At 43.5% G+C, this 23,092-nt stretch overlaps 1 protein-coding gene across 3 annotated transcripts in view; it reads left to right on the forward strand.

Annotated features, from left to right (window-relative positions):
- The first annotated feature begins 296 nt into the window (after nucleotides 1-296).
- BICD2 (BICD cargo adaptor 2) overlaps nucleotides 297-23,092 on the forward strand; it is a 50,798-nt gene continuing 28,002 nt past the window's right edge. For 2 of the 3 annotated variants that reach the window (XM_058845045.1, XM_058845046.1), the window contains exon 1: nucleotides 298-763. In XM_058845045.1, the coding sequence (XP_058701028.1) occupies nucleotides 524-763 (240 nt within the window). In that variant the 5' untranslated portion in view covers nucleotides 298-523. Of the gene's footprint in view, nucleotides 764-23,092 lie in introns of all 3 variants that reach the window. The other variant, XM_058845044.1, reaches the window with a different exon arrangement.

Genomic DNA, 23,092 nt, shown 5'->3' on the forward strand with positions numbered 1-23,092 from the left:
CGGGATATGTGCCCGTGGTCCCGGGCCTGTGTCCGAATTTGTGTCGGGGGTCACTGGGGGCGTCCCGGGCTGGGCTCGCTGTCCGCCCAGCCCGCCCCCAGGCACCGCCGGGCGGCGCTGCCCGCGCCTCCCGCCAGGGGGCGTCCTCCTCCCCGTCCTCCACCACTCTCGCTCGTCGCAGTGCTTGCCGGGAGTTGTAGTCCAACGAGCTGTTCTGCGGGCGGGGAGAATAGCGCCGAGGACTCCCGCTCCCAGCGTCCCGCGGGGCGCCGGCACGGCCGTGCCTTTTGAATGATTTCACTGCGCTCGGCGCTTACGGCGAGTGCGGCGGCGGCGGCGGCGGCGGCGGGCGGGATCCTGGGAGGATCCGCGGCGGGAGCAGCGCGCCTGGCCCGTCGATGGCGGCCCGAGCAGGCCCTGTCGTGGCCGCCTGCGGGCCGTGCCGCTGTTAGGAGTGACAGACGGGCTGCGGCGTTCTCTTCTTCGCCCATCCGCCTCGGCGGCCGGCGGCCCCTCCGCCGACATGTCGCTGGCCATGGAGGAGGAGGAGTACGCCCGGCTGGTGATGGAGTCGGAACCCGAGTGGCTGCGGAGCGAGATCAAGCGTCTCTTCCAGGAGCTGGGCGAGACCACCCGGGAGAAGATCCAGGCGGCGGAGTACGGGCTGGCAGTGCTGGAGGAGAAGCAGCAGCTGAAGCAGCAGTATGAGGAGCTGGAGCTGGAGTATGAGACCATCCGCACCGAGATGGAGCAGCTGAAGGAGGTGAGGCGGGGGCGGCCTGGGCCCGAGCACGGCCGTGGCGGCTGGAGGGGCCGGACGGGAGAAGGCAGCGGTGGGAGCAGGGCCGGTTTGGAGCCCGGGGGCGGCGGGGTGACGGGCCCGGGGCTGCTGTGGGGCGACCGGCGGCTTCCCAGGCTTCGGCCTGGCTCCGGCAGGGCGGCTGCACCCTTCCCCAAAATGACAGCTCCGAGGCGCCCGGCTGCAGGCCGGCCCAGGAGAGGGAAGGGATGGAAAAAAAATAAAGGCCTTTCTGCCCCGACCGCCGCTCCTCTGAAGGGGGATGCGCGATGGAGCCGGGTAAACGCTTTTCTTTCTCTTCCCGTCTCGTTCCGCCTCGGGGCTGCTGTAGGGCCAGGAGCCGGAGCGGGGTTGCCCCTCCCCGGGTTGGGGCTGTCCCCACCGCGAGAAAGCCGAGCAGGCGGCGGGGGAGAGAGGGCCGGGACCAGGCTGCCGTGGTGATGCTGTCATATGCCTGCTTTTGTGTGGAAGGAGAAACCTTACCTTGGTGTTGATCACTTCCTCAGTGGGGACCACCACGAAAATAATACAGCAAACTCCAGTTCACTTAGCTTTGTTTCGGTGCAGGTCCTGCTGTTGGCATATTTTTTTATTATTTTATATTTAAGGGAAATGCCAGATCCAATCTGTACAGGAGAGTAAAGTTTGTCAGTAGAAATGCTGTATTAGGCAATTGGCACATTAAGTTTTTGTCGTGCAAGATCTCTTCTAGGTGTAGAATGTGGGAAAAGTGCTGTCCAGGGAGCAGTCAGAGAATGCAGAGTGTTGGTTTGCACTCCTTATGAACTGATTCCATAAGCCCACTGTAGAGTATGACCCAGGGGAACTTGTCTGCATATAGCTTTGCTTGGTTCAGTAATTTGGCATGCAGGCAAACCTTGTGCTGCTTTTCAGCTGATTTAGGCCTTGCGATTGCAAAGCATCTGATACAGCCTAAGAGATGAATATAGGTGGATTTGACCTGTACAAATTGTATCCACTGGGACTTAGCTTTAGTTTATTCTGTTGGAAATTGATTTTAAGTAAAATCAGAATACAGTATTTCAAGGAAAAGTAAGTCCTTCTAACAGACTGGTACAAAACCAGCTGAATCAGTGAATGCCCGCCCTTCCTGCATAGCATGTATCTTTTGGTCTTGTAAATAAAGCTTTATTTTGCTTTTATTGTGCTAAACAATCATAAGCAAAGAGATTAATTACTTTGAATTACACGGCTATAAACTGGTTATCTAAATATGCAAGCTGAACTGATATGCTGAGACCAGCACGGTTACAGCAGCATACAGAAGCAGAAACTTGGGAGTCAAGGGCAGAGGCAGCTGTAGAGTTGAGCTCAAGGGAGAGAAAAGTCAGTGAACCCGGTTGATAGGTGTGAAACAGCACGGAGAGGTGACAGGACTGGCACAACCTCACTGGGCAAGGCAGTGCCTGACACACCAGTGGGAGCCAGGATGCTTTGATGACAGGTAGTGCTTTAGTCACTGGGCTGTGCTGTGTGTGTTTGGGCATTACATGTTTTGACTTGCAGATGGAAAAATGCTTGATGATACTGTCTTCTTTCTTTTAGGGCTGTAACAATTGAGAAGCTTTTAAAAGAGATTAAAAAGAAAAGAAAAGAAAATAGCAGAATCAGCAATGATTCACACCTTTTTGCTTTTAACATTTTGCAGGATTTGCTTTGTGGAAGCATGTCCTGCTCTAATTAAGTCAAAACCTGGGAGGCAGACAATTCTGGGAGCAGCTTGAGGAGGACTCTGATAGCCTACACAGGCAAAGAGCATTGCTCCTCTAGCTTTCTTATGATGCTGTGCAGGAATCTGGTCTGCTGTAGGTCTTGTAAACCTTAAACAGATATGTGAAGCATATGCTCAGAAGAGGAGTTTATGATCTTTGCTGTTTTATGCAACTGGTTTTTCTCACACACAGCTAGAGGAGCGCTGCACACAAGACTTCCTACATGTCACGCTCCAACCTAAAGGGACTCCACCTTGGGTTACCTAAATTGTTCTTGGGGAATATGTGAGATTGATGTCAAACTAGAACAGAATTGTTTTCCATCTCTTGCTTCTTAACTGTGACTTCATGCAACCTTCTAAGATATAGCCCTTTTAGTCTCTATAGATCTTACTTTGTTCATCTATGCTGAGAGAGCTAAGCAGCACAAGGCTATGTCAGGCAGGGTGAGGGGCAAGCACACAGTGGTTCTCTGTCCTGCTGGGTATTGTAGATTTGGATATGCTTTAATTTGTTTAATACTATGGAGCACTCCTGTATCATGGCCCTGTTTATACCATAGGTAAATGAGTTCTGAGCATGGGAACTTTGTAATGCAGTTTGTTGAAAGTACATGCTTTTCTGCTACAGTCATCACATCTTTCTGGCCAGATTCTCCTCCCTGTCACCCAATCCCCAATGTGGCAGAAATTCAGACCCTTAACCTTTACTGTTGTATCCCTTTGGTGAGTGTGAATGGCTTTGTCAGAGTTGTACCCTGTTTTGTAAAGATGTCTGTGTACTCTCAGTATTTGCAATCCAAGTTGTCCTGGTGAAAATGGGGAGCTGCTCTGTCCTTGAACTGCTGAGCCTCCACACCAACCCCTTTTTAACTGGGGTCAGGTCTTCTCTAAGTTTGTTCTTTTACTTGTATATGTACTGACTTGATCTCGTGTATTTTTTAAGGTACTTTCTGCTGCATTTCTTCTGTCATTTTATTTGACAGAACAAAACAGAAATACAAACTGTCTTCTCAGGTAGACTTATTGTTGCGATACCACCTTTGCTTTTGTAAAAGGAAACTAATTTCAAACTGTAATAAAGATTATGGTAAATGTTTTCCCTAGTTCAGAGAAATAAGATACTGATTTTCTTGTAGTGAAATACTACATTGTGTTGTGAACATATAATTTTATTCATTTTTTACTCCCCTAAGGAGATGATGTAACTAAGTTTTTTCTGTAGGCTTTGTTTCAGCTGATAAGTCACTCTGCAAGCCTTTGTGATAGTGCTAATTGTATAAATGACAGGGCTGACTGCCTGCCTGAGCTGTAACATTTTTCTTACATGGATAATACATATGTGCCTTTGTGCACTCCAGCTCACAAAAGTGATGGTATGAGGGTGCCGTTATTGCTTTCCTGATGGTTTCTTGGGGAATGTGGCATGGAAAGTTTGCTTGAAAAAGAGGTTATCTGCTTTGCTCAGTAATTCAGAGTTGCTTTGAGATATCAGATTTATAACCAGCTACTAGCTCAGTTATGAAACTGGCAGCTGTCCAAAGCTCCTTTCTCATTAAGTGTCTATGTTGTATTGGTGGTGGTAGAATTGTGTTTAAACCCTTGGAAAACATGGGTATTATGATTAGTTATTTCTGTAATAATGCAAAAATTCATAAGTGGACTATGTCTATCCTAAAAGTCTAAAAGCACATGTCAGTATGTCACAGTTAGTGTAATGTGTATGGTTTGTGATTTTTAAGGGGAAGCAAGGTTACAGGAATACTGGCAATGATCTCCACAGGACTCTTCATTTCTTTGTATGGTAATTTCTTGTTTGTTTTTTGCCTTTAGGAATTGTATATTAACTTTAATGCTATTTTATGACTTCTCTGTAGATGATTCCTGGGTAAACTTGCAAGCTGACTTTGAAAGGAACGTTCAGAAGCATTGCTGCTTTGTTTCCCATGAACCCCAGGTGGGGCATATGATGCAACCGAGGTGATGTCCTGGGGCTGTAATATTTGTGCTGTTTGAGTTTATACTGAGGTGGAGTGTGTAGGATCTGTGATCACTGACAGAAGTTTTGCTTTGCTTAATTGACTTACATAGGTTCTAGTTAGTTGGGTATATTTCATCCAGGCTGGTTTAACATTTAATTATGTTATTTGTTATTAACGTAACATTTAACTGTGCATCTTCAGAAGTGAAGGAGGAATCATTCCCTTTCCTGTCTGTCTCTTGTAGTGCTGGGTCCCTTGTAGACAGACATTGCTTGCTGAAGTAGCAGTGATTTTCCCCACTGGATTTATCAAAGCATTTTGCCAGTTTGTACTGCTGTGCTCATTGTGTGTGTTAGAACATAAGGGCAAAGAGGTAAGAAACAGCTAGGCTAAAGTTACCTGAGAAACCCATGACAGACTGGGATTAGACCCTCTGTGCCTGTGAAACAATGCTGGATTGACCAAGTCTTTCTATTTAATTATGGTAAATAATGATGTTCAGTTGCAATACCTCTAAGGCCTCAGGTACACCTCTGCAGCCTCTTCCTAATAAATATTCAGGTGATATATTGATTCCTGCTGAAAGGAAAGGACATTAATGTCATTTGAGATTACCTCTAACTTGTCAGCACTATTAAAATCAAAGGCTTTAATGCATAAAATGTTTCTTTAAATAGACCAGCTTAGGTGAAATTTAATTCTGGTTATATAGATGTAAATCTAGAGTAGGAAAAGTACAACTGCAAATTGAATTTAGGAAACTGATACAAATTTTGCATATACTAATAGAAAGTGGTTATACTTTCCTGAATCTGTCTTGGAGACTTAATGGTGGTCATTACCTGGACTTCAACACCTGCCATACTTGAAATGTTAGAACACAATTGCTGTCTCTACTGTCAAATCAAACTGAAAACTGTGGGTGGGGTAAGCAAAATATTCCTGTGTAAATTAAACCTCTTATATTTTGATAAATCACTGTTGCTTTATATGAAGAATAGAGGCACCCCTTGATATTAATCTGATGTTTGAAGTGATATAGACACTTAGTGCTGTGTTCTGGAGAAACTATTTTTCTCACATACCCTTATTTAGGAAAAACCAAAATATGAAAAATTGAACGTTCCAGTTCTTCCTGGTGTACTAGAAATAGTAACCTGTAATGCTTCATGTTACTAAATTAATTTTCTTTGCCCGTGTTCCTTGAACTGTCTTTCTTAAAAATAATTAATAATATTCTTGAAGTGATGATTTCAGATTATTTTATGAAATTGCTGGATGTTCTTCTTGGTCTTTTTCTGATAAAATTAACTATACCTTACATATTAGAACATCCACAAATATTTGAGTGAATAGTAAGGACCTTCAGGTGGAATTATTTGAAAAAACCCCGTGTTTCTGCAAAGTGTCTTTCCCTAAACTGCTGTAGTCTCAGCTGAGAGCTGAGGTCTTGGGGAAAAGTCATGTTTTACTGTCTGTGCCATGGCCGAGAACGAGGGCTGTCCCAGGCCTTCAACACGCATTAGATAATTTGTTTCTAAGTTACTACATTAGGTTTTACACGGGGTTTCAGTGTTTGGCAACAGTAGTGCAGTTTGCTACCTGTTTTTTCCCTGGAAGTGTGGCAGTGAGAGTGCTCCCTGTCCTGTGGAGGGGATGTAGTAAAACTATGCTGTGGAACTGGGACAGATTTTCTTTGTTGTTTTTCTTTATTTTGGTTTTGTTCTTGAATTAGGTCAGTACCCCAGTTTGGGTTACAGGCATGTTGTATGTGGTTGTGCAGGTACCACCTCACCTAGAGTGTGTTAAAGCAGCAGCAAACAAGGAATGAGAGGAGCATCTTCAGCCAGTCTTTCTGCTGAGCCTGGCTGCCTGAGCAGCACAGACAGCAGCTGCACAGTGAGCAGGGTCCGCATGGCCTGGCTGCTGGCAATTAGCAGTCCTGGGGATACTGCAGTGGCAACGTTATTGTCAGGATGGTGGCTTTGGAGGTCTGCCCTGGGATGTAGTCTCTTTTGCAGCATTTTGCAGCACAAATAAATTGTTCATTAGAGCCTTCATTTGGCATCCTTCAGTGTGCAGTCCCAGATGTGGGTACGTGGGAGCTGGGGATTGAAGGTGGGATGGGAGGCTGTCTGGGTCTTGAGAGAGCAGGGGCAGACCATCTTCACATAAAAAACACCAGACCAAAGGCTGCGTGCTGGTGGCTTCTCTGCACAGGTGCTGCAAGGGAAGATTCCTTCCAAGCAGTACTGCTGAGGGCTGGAGTGAACTCAGAGGGCTTCAGAGTGGGAGACATCTGTGTGTTCCCACATCCTTGAAGCGGAAGTTTGTGCAGCCCCGATGTGGCAGACGTCCTGCCTGGGAACTGAAAGTCTCAAACCTACAGTCACTGGTGTTTTGTCACATGGGCTGTTGCAGTTTCCTCATTTCAAATCTTGATTCATCTTTTCAAAATCTATGGGAACATGCTTGCTAGTTTCAGGGGTATTAATACCCAATTTATCCCTTTGAACTAGGACCATATTTCTTCTAGTCTGCAAGAGAATTCTAATGATTTGGAAAATTGCCTAATTTTACTAGGAGGGGCAGGAGGGTGGGAACAGCAGTTCTCAAGTCTATGCACTGCCCCCAGACTTAATAGGTTCACCATTTCCTCTTTCACTCTCTGGTATGTGAGCTTGTGACTAATCTGTAGCAGCTTCAGGCTGTAAGATGACTTCCAGAGGGTGATGCATACTCCAGGCATTCATTTGCTTTCTTTCTCTGCTTTTGGCAGACTGCAGAGAATTGTTTGTTCAGATTTGGTAACCCAGCAACAGAGGAATAATATAGTGTGGGTTTGAAATATGATCTACAAAACCTCAGCAGAGGGAAATGACATAGATCAGCTTTGCCATCCAAATAGAATGGAGGACCCTCCATTTCAAAGAAGAGATGAAATTTTAGGTATAATACCTGCAAACTGTGGCTTTTTTTTCTTAGTTTCCCCATTCTTCAGCTCATCTTCCTTCTTTCTGCTTCCTCCTTTCCTCCTTCTCCTCTCTTCTCAGCTGTTTTCACTAATCTGGCTGAAATATATACCAGGCAGCAGCTGTCAGGCTCACCTTGCTTTGGAGTGGGGGTTTGCCTGAGGAGTCTGCTAAAAGGTGTGGTGTGTCTTGCCCACAAACAGACAGGTTTGCCACTGGGGCTCTGGGCAAGCAGGGACATGGGGCTAATTTTGAATGTTTGGCCCCAGCATAGTTGAAGCTCAGCATGGGAATGGATATGGATTCTCTGCAGTCCTGTGTCCATGTTCGGGAAGCAGCTGTGCCATACGAGGACCTGTACAGCTCTCCCTGAAACAAGTGGTGTGTCTGGTGAGGTGTTGAGTTGTGCTGGCTGGCCCAGACTCTGCAGTGTGCTGCAGCCCTTGTTCTCCTTAATTTATTTTTTTTCCACCCCTCAATTGTTGCCAGTGTGCAGTGTGCAAGCCCCCAGTATGGTGCAGAGTGCTGTGCTGTAGGCAGTGACACAGTGTTTGGTAAGTTCATTAGGAAGTCCTTTGGCATGTTCAGTGTCAGTGCTGGACAGAACTGGGGCTGTACTTCAGATCTGGCTCCAAGGCAAAGAAGTTTACTGCCTAATACCATAACTGGCATCTAACCTGCCCAAACCAAGGAAGATTCATTGCTTCCTCTGCACAGAGAGTTTGTTACATCTGATTTTAATATCCAAGGTCAGAATCCACTGTATTTTTTGATGATGAAGGATGTTGTTTGTTTGGAGCTTGTTATGTTGTATGAATGGGTAATGCTAAACCAGAAGGGATTTTCTCGCATCTTGTTGCACAAGGCTGTGTGTGTTTTGAGGGAGAAATTTGTTTGTGATGCCCAGAGTGGCTGAGAAGCATGACAGATTATCTGTAGTCCACTCAGCCCTCTAGCTCTTGGAAGCTATGGGTGGAACTTCTCAACAATGTGATATTAGGAAGCAAATGGAAAGAATGTGTTTTCAAGCAGTCAGTATATAATTATTTAGTGGTTTTCTACAATGTCATTTGGAGAGAGCATTTGGCCTTTGAAATAGAAATGAACTATTGTTGGATGGGTGTGACTGTCCCCAACAGGTAATGAGCAGTAACAAGTGTGTCGTGTAGCATGTAACCCTCAGCTTTGGTGCATACTATCAAATGAAGGAAGTTCATCTTGCCAAAACATACTTCCGTAATAAATTTAGGTCTCCGATTCAGCAGAAATCATCCAGCAGTGGTCCTGATTTAAATTTTTCTCTGGCTCAGTTTAATACAGTAGCTTTATGAGACTTGTATCCATGTGAGTAAAAGCTTCTGTCTAACTTGTATCTTGATTCACTGTGTTCAACAGCTGTGCAAAGCAGTTCCACTTGGCTCCCTTTTGGGGATGCTTTCAGAAAGTACAAGGTTTTAACCAAGAAATGGCTAGCCAGCTTCAAATGAAAGTTTGTCTTTGCAGACAGATAAGTCTGTCAGTGGTGGAGAGCTGATGGTGGTTTTACACCAGATTTGCCTGTTAATAGCTTGCTGTTTGTCTTCTCTTGCTCCAGATGGTTTATCGGGGTAAAAGCATGCTAGGTGCTGTGATGGTGAGCAGCAGAGATGGGATGCTCCCTGGGAAGGTGCCACACTACAGTGCATAGCTGACTTAGAAACTGATGAGAGATGGTATATTTTTAGTGAGAGTGAGATTCATGTTGCAGTGGTTGGCATGGATGAAAAGGTTTCAGGATGTGCTGATGAGGAGTATCTGCTGGTAGGAAGGTTCATGTGGATGTGCTAGACTCTTTTGGCTCTTGGTGCAGTTTACCAGGGTTGAGTGTAACATCTGCTTCCACCATTTCAGACACATTTGACTCAGATACAAAATGCAAAATATAAAGCATTTTTACAAGTTTCTTCTTTTAGGGGTTATTAATACCTCCATTTTTTTCCATGTATGTTCTCTACTAATTGAATCTACTTCAGGAAGCTACTTAAAGGTGGGCTGAAGCCAAAATATCTAAACTATTGCCTGGAAAACAAGACCACTTGCACTTAATGGCTAAATTAGAGCAGTGTTTGGGGAGTAGGATTGCTTTAAAACATTTCCCCTCCCCCCACTGGATACAACAAAGTCTTGTTGTAAGATTGTTCAGTAATCATAGAAATATTTTAAGAGCAGATTTGAGTCACTTGGAACAAACCAAGCTGTGGTGTTGTTCAGCTCTAGCGTTCAGTATTATTTGTGTTGCTACAGAGCAATCCATAAAAACGAAATACTGAATCCTAGCACATACATAAGTAACCACAAACACAAACTTATTTCCTATTCTTTGCCCATAGGTTATGTGACCTTCATCCTGGGAGTCACTGAAATCCCAACTGGACAATGTCCTGAGCACGTGTTTGGTGTGACCCTGCTTTAAGCAGGAAGGTTGGAGTCAGTGACCTCCAGGGCTCCCTTCCAGTCTTCAGTATCAACAATTCTACAATTCTGTTATTTAGCTGCTTAGATATGTATGTTTCTTACATACTGTGCTTTAAAATATGCCCCACAGGTTAAATTCTAAAGCTTAAACTAATTATTATGGTTCACCCCCTCCAGCTCTATTTAGTCAGTGAATATACACTGAAGGATTGAGTAGCTGAATCTACATTTTACCAAGGGGAGCATGTGAGACATAGTTGTTTGTCAGGACTTCAGGAGGGCTGAAGGAATGCTGACTACTGTGACACTTGCAGTATTACCTCTTAGGAAAGGAATGCTGAGAAGAGTTAATTGTCTGTCATTGTCAGGCATTTCAGGGCTTTATAGTTTTATTCCTGCATGTAGGCTTTTGCAGTGATCCTACTAATCCCTCTGATGTTTGGCAGTTTTGAAGCCCTCCTCTTACTCTTGGATGTATTCGGCATCATTCAATCCTCTATGGTTTAAACTGCTAATGTAACTCCTTAAACAATGTGGATGAATTCGGTAACCTTTAACTTCTGCGGGGTTCTGGGGTGGGAAAAATCCTGTATTCCAGGGTTGATTTTCACTCATGTGAGCCATTACACTTTCCTGTCCTCCTGGGATTCACAGTGGAGGTAGGCACAGTAGTGAATTGGAGGGAAAGACTAGGACTCTTCATGGTTTAACTGAGGTTTAAGTAGGTATCTTGTAATCTCTCCTTTCTGAAATCTGGGAGGGTTTTAGGAAGTAGAGAGGGCCTCTGAGGGCTGGGTGTAGACTTTTTGTTCAAAGCTGCTGTGATAGTGGACTTGAGCACTGTCTGTCCTGGAAGTTTAGAGGAAAACTTTCTCACTGAAATACTCTATTTTCCAGTCTCACATGGAAAGGGAGAACACAGCTTTCCTGGCAGTGTCCTGTTTCAGACAGCTCTTCCGCTTGAGCACTTAATAATAAATAGGCTTATTCTTATCCTCTCTGTAGAAGGAGACAAGGAGAAATGCCTACTCATTTCACTTGGGAAACAGGTAGAAACCAAATAATAAGAGTACAGTATATAATATACATATAATATATATATAATATATATTATATATATGTATATAGTGTAATAATAGTACAGTAGAGAGCTGGTAGTATATGCAGACACACACACACATATAGTAGCTATATATAGAGAAGCTATAAAAATAGATACTCCACTGGCTTGTAGCTGGTTGTTCTAATGTAGCCTGTGTGGCCAAGTGCCCTAAAATATAAATGCCTTACTGGGACTGAAGCAAATGGACCCTTTTAATGTGACACAAAGTCTGTTAACATTAAAATTGATCTGATGTTCCCTTTGACCTCCCTATTGTTAGGGTTTTTGGGGAGCATAGTAAGGCATTCATTCCTTTCATGCGCCTCAGTGTGAGGGATTGCAGCTGGGGAACATCTTGGAATCTGGCTCATCCAGGGAGGCTTTTGGGGCTGGCAAAGCCCCTGTGAGACATCTGTTTGCTTTTAAGGTTCTTGGCTCCGGGAATTGTGAGAACTGGCCTCAAAGAGCATTTATTGCCCTGTGGTCTGCTGCTCTCTATGTGTGTGCCCTTTTTCCCCACAATACACCTGAAAGAGCATTAAGGTTGACATGGTATTTCTATGTGTGTTTTATGAGAAATGTATTTTCTTTTTTTATTATCATTGTTCTCTGTGGCAAGGGTCGTCTCCGTAGAAAGTGATTAATTTGATGAAAGTATTTTTCTTGCCCCGGGCTCCATTTGTTGCCTGGTACCATGCTGTGCTAGTCATGTGTTAGCTTTGTCTTAGTGCTCATAACATTAAGCTTTGTATGAAGAATGTGGCCTTAATCTTCAGTAGGCAGTGCTGTACAAGGGAACAGAGCCTTCACGAGATGTGGAGCTCATTCAGATCCAAGTTTTGTGCCATTGCCTCTTCATTCAATGAGGCTCTAAAGCTAGATTTTACTTCTAAAGGATTCCAGAGCTATCAGGAGCAGCCCAGTACTTGGTGTCTGCGTACTCAGGAATGCTCTCCAATGCTCAGGCTTAGATTGTTTAACTCTTGAATTGTTTAACTCCTCTTTTTGTGTTTTATGATCTGTCTTAATGCTGCCTTTGGAACTGGTGCTGCAGCAGAGTATAGTTGTAGTGTTTTCCTATTGGATTACTGACCTATTGTCTTGAAATTTCAGGTCTGTAGCTAATGGGTATATGCCTGTTCTCTTTCTGCAGTGCAGTGGAGAAGACTGCAGTAATAATGGAAAAGTTATATTTGAGGAATTTGAATAACATCTGTGGGGATGACTAGAATGCCTCTTACTCAATTGCTTTCATTTTTTCTTTAAATTTCTGGTCTTCATGTGCATAAAACTAGTGTTGGTTTATAATGCAACAAATCAGCTTGCTGAAATTCAAGCTCTAAATATTAAATTCACTCCTGGAGAGACAGAGAATTCTTCATTGTAGTCTTAAAAAGTAGAACTGGCCTGCTTCAGTGTGTCATTGAGTACAAGATGCAACTCTCAGTTCTATGTTGGAATCATAATTTTGTTTTGAATTAATTGTGCTTTAGACATCAGTCCTGTATAGATGTACCCAATATTTTGTTTGGGAATGAGCAGCAAGGGTAGCAGTGACAGTGAATGAAAAGGAGTGTAATACTGTCCAAGGAAAACTAATAATGTACTCCAGAGTTTCCTCTAAGGTGTTTTTGAGAGCAGTTGCAGGCTACTTGGTGTTGAACTTTCAAAACTTAAATGTTTAAGAAAGAATGTCCTAAGCAAATGACACAATTACTGGTCAGGTTTTTTTCCAGGACTGGAGACAAACGTCCTATCTTCCAGGATGGGAGACAAGCCTTATGCTAAGAAACTGGAAGCAGTTAGGGCACAAAAAGGATGAGGCTGCCTGTTCATATCTGAAGTGAGCAAGCAGCTACAGACTCGTGTCTCTTCTTCCCACTCCTCCATCCTGCACTTGGTTTTGCTCCTCTTCCTTGGTTTCCTGCTGTATTCCATCACAGTCGCTGATCATCCTGCTGCCAGTGTTATCCTATGCCACTGTTTTGACTGTCATCTCTTATCTTTTCCCTTGGACACATGCTCTTTGCCACCTTCTCATAAGATTTGCTTTCTCCCTTGACACTAGTATTTCTTATGGCTCTTCATCTAATCAGTCTTTTTTTGACAGTTTTCTTCTCCAGCTCCCAGCCTCCTTGCTGCAGAGTTCTTTCTCCCCTCACTGGTTCCCAGGAAGCTGAGATGGCTCAGTCAGATGGGCAGTGGCTTCATCTTTCAGGCCTGAGGCTGTCAGCAATGCCGGGCACTGCCAGGCATGGGTAAGAAGTGGAGAGAAAAGGGGTTAAACTTTGGTTTAAGGCCTTGTCTATGCATAGAAATTATTACTTTTCATTGAACTTTTAAAAATAAAGCTGGGTTGAGTTAAACTGCAGTAGGCTTTGGGATGTCCTCTGCCATCTAACCTTGGATTAATCCAGTGCAGATGTAAACTGGACATTGCAGCTGCAGCAAAATCTGTTTCAACAAGAACTACATTTTCCTGGGTGCCAATCTGGAAGAGCACTTAGCTTTGCTCCAAATCAGAAGACATTTGTAACAGGCTCCAGAGTGAAAATGGGCTACTGGGAACCCTTGGCAGGGATCTGGCAACCTTCCACCTGAGGCACATTATGCATTTTAGCAGAGTTCTCAGTGCTGGAGAATACAGCATGCCACCTCTCTTGCCCTGTCACCAGAGAATGGCAGAGCTGAGGTCAGTGGGGAGCTTCCTTTGCTGGCAGGGCCAGGCTGATACCAGCAGGCAGGAAGTGGGCATATCCCAGGACTGGATCTTTGCCCAAACCAGCTGGGTCCTGCCGGGCAGAGCTCTGGGTGGTACTGGCAGCTGAGCCCTTCAGAAGGCTTTGGCTCCTCAGTGCAGTGTGGCAGCCCCACAGGCCCTACCCAGTCTGAAAATGCCAGTGAATGAGGGGTTTGTCTCTGCAGCTGCGTGCCCTCCGCGTTCCACCGCATCTGTCCGGTGGCCTCGAGCAGCTGCCTGGGGACAGCATGGGCTGGCTCTCTGCTGCTGGCCTGGGAGCTGTCACTGACCGCTGGGAAGCTTTGCAGGATCAAGGCTTTTCATTGCTGCCACTGTCTGCCAACTCCTATTGCAATTAAAAGGGTAATCTTTTCTAAATGGTGCTAAATTAAGGCTTAATCCCTCCCTCATGCCACATAAGAGGATGAATCCCTGGTTTTCTGAAAACAGCTTATTGTTTGGGCCACTATCCAACCGACCCGTACAACAATGGTCCTGGACAGTCTGTGGAGAGGACTCAGGCTTCTTGATCGGTCTGCCTGTAGATCCAGCTCCAGTCCCCTATGAGGTGTATGGAGAAATAGAGGAGTTAATTACCACTTCTTTGTATGGCTCATACCATGTGAAACTTGGGAGAAGGTTTCCTGTTGCTGAAGCCCTTACCCTGGGTGCTGTGGTGATGGGAGATGGCTTGGCCTGTGTCTGTGTGTGCTGGGTCCATGCTGTTGGCTCTCCACTCACCAGCCACCAGCCATGTGCTGTGCAAGGGTTGCATTGAAGCAAACAGTCCTGGCACTACAGGTTGGTTTGTTTTAATCAAGGTAGCTCTGTGCACAGAACTATAGTTTAAATTACTGTTGTTACATAAGGCTACTGCCAGAACATAAATCAACGAGGTGGGGGTTAACTTTTCCCCACTCTTGGAATTGCTGATCTGGATTATTAAACAACAAATTTCACCTTTGGGGACAGGAGGAGACTATCTTTTGAGCCCTTGTCAAGACTAGGCTTTTATGCCTCTCATTAAGGGAACTACTGTGTCTGTAGGGCAAGATGCAGTCAAAATGTTCATTTGCCATAAATACGTGGAGTTGTTTAGAGAAAATGCAGTCAAATAGGATGGAGTGGGGAGAAGTAATGGAGGACACAAGTTTGTGGGCAGCTCATCAGTGAAACATATCCAGAAGTTTGCTTAGATACCGTGTTTTTACACAAGTTCCTGGAGGGAAAAAAAAGTAATCTGGAGAATTTCAGTGGGATAATTCTAGCAATAGGACCTGAAATATACTATTATATAAAATCCTGTTAAAATCCTTATTATGTAAGATTTTTTTTTCCATCCTGTTCACTTATGATTCTATATAGCAGTGTCTGTAGTATTACTACAAAGATCAGACCTGGTGTGGGCCTTCTTGATCTGTCTGCAGCCCCGGGAGTAGATGGCTCCTGGAAAGTCTGGTCCTCACCCAAGTGCAAGAGTGAGTGGTTCTGGCTGGATGCTGGCAGAGGGGTTCACATGTATCACTTCCTCTGGTTTGTGACCTTGGGCAACTGAACCTTCACAGAGATGTTAAAATTAGAGAGAACAAAACCTGCATTGTGTTCCTACTGAACATGAGGTCAGAATTTAAGTCCAGATGTGTTTATTTGTTTTAAGATGCATTTTCAGTTAGCAACTACATGAAGGGCTGCTGGCTGGAGGATGGTGACAGACATGAATCTGTGACAGACATTCCCCATCTAACAAAACAAAAACATAGGCAAAACAGAAGAGCTGACCAAACAGCTGTTGTGGTGTTTGAATTAATGTGGCCTTTGAATTAATCCTTGGAACAGTTAGAATGATGGTGCCTTACATGTCCAAAATCCCAAATGAAGTTTACTGTATGCATTTTTTTTAAAGATGATAGTGACATTGATTTATTTTCAGTGTATCTGGCAATAAGATCACTGCTCAGGAATGTAAATATTCCTCCTGCTTCCTGCTGCTCAGCTCTGCTTGGCTGCAGTGTCTTGCTTTGCTGAAATCAGGGGTGTGATGAACTTATGAGCACAAAATAAAATTAGATCCATTATTTGGAAGGAAAATGCTTATTTTTTATTTTTGAGTAATACTTTATTATCTCTTCATTAGTACTCCTTATAAAAAGAGAGTCTGAACTCAGCCCTCACCTCTGTGTATGCAGTTCTGTCTTGTGGTGTTGCAATTTGGGATCTGCTATTCGTGGTCAGGATTTTGTTTTTCTCATGGTGGCTGTATTTATTGCCTACCACACAAACCACTCTGCACACCTTTACACAGAGAGTGTGAAATCATACAGGACCTGCATCAGTAGCACTTCATGCCTGGGTTTGCAGTTGGAAGCAAATAACCATGGAGATTCTTGTCTCCTGAAATGATGAAGAGCATGTAATTATTTTTAAATCTGTCTGGAGGGGGAGAAATTCAGTTCCCTATTTGTACCTACAAAGTCTCAATATTATTAGTTGGAAATTAATTCTTTAATGAAATACAAGATTTCTTTATGGTTTGACTTAGCTGTGTAAAGCTATTTTAGGAGCTCTGTGATCTACTTTCAAAGTCTCCAAAATCCACAGACTTGATTTGCTTCCTTTTAATTCTGAATGTCTAAGGCCTTAGGATAAAATAACAATGTAGTTATTCAAGTTTCTTGTCTTTGACAGTGTTGAACAGATTTCCTTTCTAATTTCAGACTTCCTTTCTAGTTTCTCTCTATGTGTGAATCCATCATGCTGTTTCAACTCTTCCTTGTTTTTCACTGGGTCCTCTGAAGCACTGTTGTCATTTCGGGTTTCAGACCTTGGCCTTGGGCTCCCAAGACAGAGCTTTTGCAAGACATCCTTTGGAACTTATGATCCACATTTTTGTTAATTTCTAACTGTAGTTAGAACTCTTTGTGCATTCTTACGTTTGGGCCGCAGTTTTGGAGACAGGCACACGACTGAACACACTAAAGGTTATGTGTCAACAGCCAAAGTTTATTGATAAAAACTCCCTTTTATAGGGGGTTCAAAATTCCTGTGCTTGAACACCTGATTGGTCAAGGTCTCAACACTGCTCAGTTCACTGGCTGGTGACATTTCTGCATTCAGGATTGAATGGGGTTGGCTGGGGTCCCCTGGTTAAGTTCAAATCCAGGCTATCGTTGTTTTACCCAGGGACTGGTTTATTTCTGCTCTTTATTGTACTAGGCTGGTTGAGTTTAGGGGTTTGTTATGGCCAATTTTATCTGTGCAGCTACAGACCAGCTGTCTGCTATACCAGACATCACAGCATGTAATTAACATTTGCTGGGCAATTTTCTGAAGAATTTGTTAATTCCATCTTTTCTACGTTGACTCCTGTGAGTTTTAAAGTATCTTTTAATTTTGAAGAATTTTTTAATTTTTTAAAAATTTCTAAAGTACCTCTGACAAGGTGCTTTACAGTTCAGCCAATAATTAAAAAGTCTGCACAGTCTTCTAAGTAACAAAAAAGAAGCACCCTTTGCCCCGTCCAATAAAAATCAGGCTTTTGTACTGTTGTTATTCGGTCATTTGTTTTAACTAATTCTGCTCTCTTTTTTGTACCCAGCAATTGTGTTCGATTAATTTGAAATCTGAGGACAGCTTTTGCTTGACCCTTTGCTGTTTCTTGCTTGCTGCTGCATTTCTGGCAAGGACAGAACATTGTGGGCTTTGTTTGGGTGCTTTCTGAAGCCCTATTTTGATTTTGGTGGGGATTTTTTTAATTTTTATTTTTAATGATTGTTTCTGTGAAAGTTTTCTGAAGTCAGGAGCAGGCTGTATTCACAAGCTGTCTTTGGGTTTCTCAGATTGCATCTATTGTAGAGAATTCCCAAGTTTATCTTGGTTTCAGACAAGTTTTATCTTGGGTCTTGCTGAGGTAAGGTCTCCTGTTGCAATTAGCAGCTTTGTCTTGCAAGCAGTGAGACTCATTGACTTCCTGTGGTACCATCAGGCCTGAACTTTGGAGACTGTGGGTTTGCTCATAAGGTAGGAAACAAAACTGAACTTAAATCATGAAAAGAATTTGAATGTTTGGAGAGAAGAGGCACTTGCTTTGTAGCTGATAGTGTCATAGTGATGAAGGACCTGTTAGATGGCCACAGATGACACATCCCAGGATAACCTGCAGTCTCTTTAGGTGTGCTGGATGCTGCTAGAACGGGCTTGAACAAAGCTGCAGGATCCGTAACATCTTCAGCACGTATGTGATGGTGTGCATGACTCTCTGTTGTGCTGTTTGTTTTAGCCAAAACTCTTGCCTTTGCCAGCAAGGACAGTGCCTGTTATTATTCTGTTTTGACAGGTATTCTGCTTCAAAATGAATGAGCAGTGGCTGCTGTAATTCTGACAGGGCCCTGTGAAAACAGCTGCCACTGTGCTTCTCCTGTCATGTGTGAGGGGCTTTCTCCCTTCCTGTGCGCTGCTGCTGGGACCCCTCCAGGGCTGGGGCCCTAAGGGAAGCCTCTGCTTCCTGTTTGCCAGTGTTTAAGTCATGCACCGGGGCTTCACTTCCTCCTGTGTTTTGTAGCTCTCTCTTTGCTAATCCTCCCCTTTACTCCAGAAAGTGTCTCATGGAGTTGAGCAGATGGAAATGCACTCGTCCTCCCTTTTTGAAGCGATGGTAAAACCCTGTCCTTGAATTGTTTCTGACACTGACACCTCTGGCAGACAGACATCTGAAGGGACTGGGCAGTACCTCACCAGCCACACACACTGGGTATCGACTGAGCTGAGTGCTCCAGATTAACTGGTGCACACCAGTGACTTGGCCATGGGGCTGTTGCAGCTGGCAGTTGCTCTCTGCAGGATGTTTGTACAAATTGCATTTTGAGAAGGCTGGGTTTTGTCCGTCTCCCTTCTTGCTTTTTAACCCAAACCTTAAAATAGAGGCTCAAATACATCTAGTGTTGATTTTTTTAAGCAATACACAGCCGTGCTGGGCAATGGTAATGTAGTTCCATGTATGCAGTTCAGTGTGAAGCCTGGATGTAGGCTGCAAGCAGAACATGTCAGAGGGAATGGAGATTTCTCTGGAGTTTGTTGTAAATTCTGTGCTAGTAGGACACAAACGATTATGCAGTTGTATTTGGGTTAAACTCTCTGGACCTTTGCTTAGGTTCTAGGGGGGAAATAAATTTGTTATTCAGATGTAACGAGTTCTTAATTAAAGGGCAATTAGGTAACAAGAAAATGTCTGCTTTTGCCATGCAGAACTAGCTACCATCAAATGGTACGTTTGATGAAATGCCTTGTGCAGTTGTGCGTGTGTGTGTGTGTGCGCCTCTGTGTATGAGAATGATTGAAGACCACTAAAACCAGAATCCTGAGTAGTAGTTTTGGTTTTTATAAAGCTCTTTGAGTACAGGTACAGGAACAGCAGAGCTCACAGGAGCACAGGTAACTTTGACATATGCAGGAAGAGATTCCACACTTAGCATTAGTCTCCTTTAATACTTTGGTGATTAAAAATCTGCTTAGACATTTTAAATAATTAGTCTGAGATTTTAAAAATTTATTTTAGTTTTCCCCAAAGTGCCCCATGTCCTGGTCCATTCTGGTACAACTAGTAGTAGGTACCAACAACTATGTGCTGAGCTGTTTATGCAGCCATAATTCTGACCCTTGTAGTGCAGGGTTTGTTCCTGGAAGCCTCTATTATTGCCACACCAGGGGAAGTCACTATGCTGTAACAAGCAACAGTGTAATAAGCTGTATATTACATATGTTTTGCCGGATGCAGCCTACTTCCTTGTGTTATTTCTAGAGTGGGTGTGCCTGTGCAGCAGGCAAGCATTGTTATTAGGAGGAGTCCTCATGCAGTATGATGCTAATGATGTGAGCTATTGTATTAAAAAAAAAAACCAAACAAAAAAAAACATTTACTTGAGTATCACTGGAGGATTTCATGCTTACTGTTATCCATACAGACAAAATGTCCTTGGCTGGGGAGCAAATCCAGTGAAGAGAATGGAAAGTGTTTTCTGTCACTAGTCTGTGTCTGTGTGTGTGTGTGTTTGGTCCTTTGATTACCAATAATTAAAGAGTGGAAGCTGTCTTCTCATCTCAATCTTGCTCCCAGTTAAAACAATTATCTTCTGGGTTCTCTAATTTCAAGTGTGGGGTTGGAGCAGAGGAGGTGAGAGAGAGGTTAAACTTAATTTCTTGGGACTGGCTGCTGAGCCAGGGAGCAGTTTCTTTGGTGCCAGCTGAAACTCTTGCTTGACTTTGGAGAAGCCTGCACTTAAACATCAGCTGTGTAAATGGATTGTGCTCATATGTAATAAGTAATCTTTCTTGTGTGGGAACAAGGATGTTATAGCTTGTGCTTTATTTTTATGTTCCCTTCCTAGACTAGTAATTAATAATATTGCAGCAACTTTTCTAAATTCTGAAGTTAATCATGTTGAGGCATGCTCAGCAGGCTTTTACAGCCATAGGATGGGCAGCCTGATACTCCAAATTTCTACAATGTCACTTTGTTTCCCTACTGTGCATTACTTTATAGGCACCAAAGGGTAAGCGAGCTCTGCTGCAGGGTTGTGCTGCGGTGACATTCTGGAAGGTATAATCCTTCTCCAGCTCACACCACAACATTTTATGGAAGGCAGTCTAGAATTATTTTTGTGTTAATTTGGCTTTCTCCAAAGAAAGTGTAAACCATTATTTTAACAAAATGAAAAACAGATCGAGGACTGGACTCTTTGCTGGAGTGTGCACAAATCTTCACCATTGCATGACCTTTTGGAAGATACTTGATGTCAGTATGGAGTGGGCTGACATGCTGGGGAGTGATGTAATGTTTTGAAAAGCCTCACCACTTCCCTGAAGGTACTAGATCTCCTGCAAGCTGTTTGTGACTCTATGCCTGCTGCTTAGTTAAGGTTTGTGTTTGGCCTCTGGGGATATTTAAGCGTGGGAGAAAGAGCCTACTCCCAAACTCATGGAAATGTGAGAGCTTTTGTGATGGTGAGGAGCAAATGAGGAGCTGAGATCTGTGTGGCTCTGCTGGCACCCAAGTGGTGGCTGGCCACAGGCTGAATGTGGGCTTGGGCTGTGGATGAAGGAGGTGCTGGTGCTGGGCTGGAGATCCAAGGCTGCCAAGAGGAATTTGGTCACACCTGCTGCTTGCAAGGCCATACACATTCCCAGTGCATATGCCTGACAGACTGCAGGCAAACCCTTGTGTTCAAATAGAAAAATAAAGCTTTTGTTCTTGCAGGTTGTGTGTGGGGCAGTTAATCTATTTCCATTTTGGTCTAATGTGAAGGACAGAATACCTATACTGGCTTTGTTAAGTTGATTTTAGTAAGTTTCTCCTCCTAACTTCAAATACATCCACATACATGTTTAGAGGACTGAGATCTCATTTGATTTTTCTTTCATGCTGTTGCAGGATCTTTTAGTGGTAATGTTTTGTTTTAACACCATCCAGCCTCCAGGCCCCACACAGCCACAGGACAGGTTAAGGTGGAACCAAAACTGGCCAAATAGAAACTTTCTAACACAGTTTTGAGTATTAGAGAGCAGGCATTCTTTATTGCAGCTGTGGTCACTTGGAGGATCTCTCCTCTAATCAAGTGCCCTGGTAAACAGAGATTTTATCATACACACAGATTACATACTCATTAGATATCCCTGCTTAGCTGATGTATATGTGTTACTTTATTTTACGTAATTGGAAGTCCTTATGTGTTCTTTGGAGTCTTCTTTGGTGGTCTTCAATTTCTGGTGTCCTTTTTAGGTGGCTGTTTTTCAACCCCTGCTTTTGAGGAAGTGCAGTATCATTGTTTTGCACGGCTTCTGCTTTGTCAGCCTTATCTGTTTCTCCAAGGTTACATTGTTCCCTTTATTTGATAAGAGTAAAAAAAGTATTGTTCTAGTCTACTGTCTTTATCAAAGGTGAAGATGAGAAGGAAAGCAATGATGTCAGCAGAGGTACTTCATGATGTATTTGCTCAGTTTCCAGTGATTTATTGATCAGGTGCTTACTGAACAGCAATGGGTATAATTTGATTAGTTACACTAAATGAAAGTTTTTTCTTCTATGAATTATTACAATAAGGGCTGTGTGAGTCCTTAATTGGCCTCATTAATCTTAGGCCTTAATTAATTTTAATGTACTTACAGATAACCCTACATTTTCCTTTATGAAATGTGTAATTTCATAAATTACACATTACTACAAACAGTAAGATCTTGTTGAGCTTTAAGTAAAGAGCTAACATTTTGAGAAGTAACGGGCTGCTTCTAAGTTTCTAGTGTCCACTGCACCCTTTGAAGGTTCATAACATATCTTCTCAAGACTAGTTATGGGCTTTAGTGAAATTATTCTTTGAGGTCAGTTGCTAGAGATCTAGTGTGATACTTACAGATCACTGGTCCTGGTTTTCAGTTTCTAAAAGTTATTTCATTATAGATCATGCCTACATCAAGTTTCTGCACAATCATTTGTAATGCGTGTCCTGCCAGGTGCTTATCTCGAGTGCCTGCTGAGGTGCAACAGTCTTACCAGGACACTACTGTACAGAGTCCACTTGCAGTCACTTCTTGTTTTGTATGCAGGGGAAGATGACCCAATGACCTGCTTAACAGGATCAGCTGGCATTGTGAACTGGCCTGTACAAATAAATAATTCCATCGAATTAGCAGAAGGGTTTAAAAATCAGCAATTGATGATCAAATTTCCTGCACTGTGACTTCTGGGAAGAGAGAGCTTGAGCTGTGTTTCGGTACCACAGTGGACAAGGGCACCCTTTGCACTTGTCAGTAAAAATCTCTAGGCTCCTCTGCTGTCTAGCTCCTAAACAGCACTGATGATCAGCAGCATTAACTCCTCCTACACATTTCCTTCTTTCTTTCCTTTGAGGCTTGGTCTGGAGCTGTGTCGATGTTGCTGGCAGCAGTTCATTGATCTGTTATGATGCACAGCAGAGAAAGGTGCCTCAGAATAGCTTGTTTTTCCTTAACCATCAGTTAAAGTTATCCCTAAAGGAGTACTTTTCTCTGTTGACTTGTGTGTCATGCCACCTCACCTTTCTCCCCTCGCACGTACCTTTGCTTTATTGATAAGAAAGCAGAAATCTGTGTTCGCCAAAACTTCCATTCCTCTCTGGTTGAAACTCAGTAGAATGCAATTGGGTCCTTTTTAATTCTCCTTCCCTGTTACAGTTATAGGAATTCTCCTTACCAAAAAACCCCAACCAAAACCAAAACCCCAGGCTTTGGCTGAGTGCCCATTGCAATTGCTGAGAGCAGCTGGACTTGCTGGTGGGCTGTGCTGG

The sequence above is a fragment of the Poecile atricapillus genome, chromosome 9, assembly GCF_030490865.1.
Source record: "Poecile atricapillus isolate bPoeAtr1 chromosome 9, bPoeAtr1.hap1, whole genome shotgun sequence".
Taxonomy (NCBI): domain Eukaryota; kingdom Metazoa; phylum Chordata; class Aves; order Passeriformes; family Paridae; genus Poecile; species Poecile atricapillus.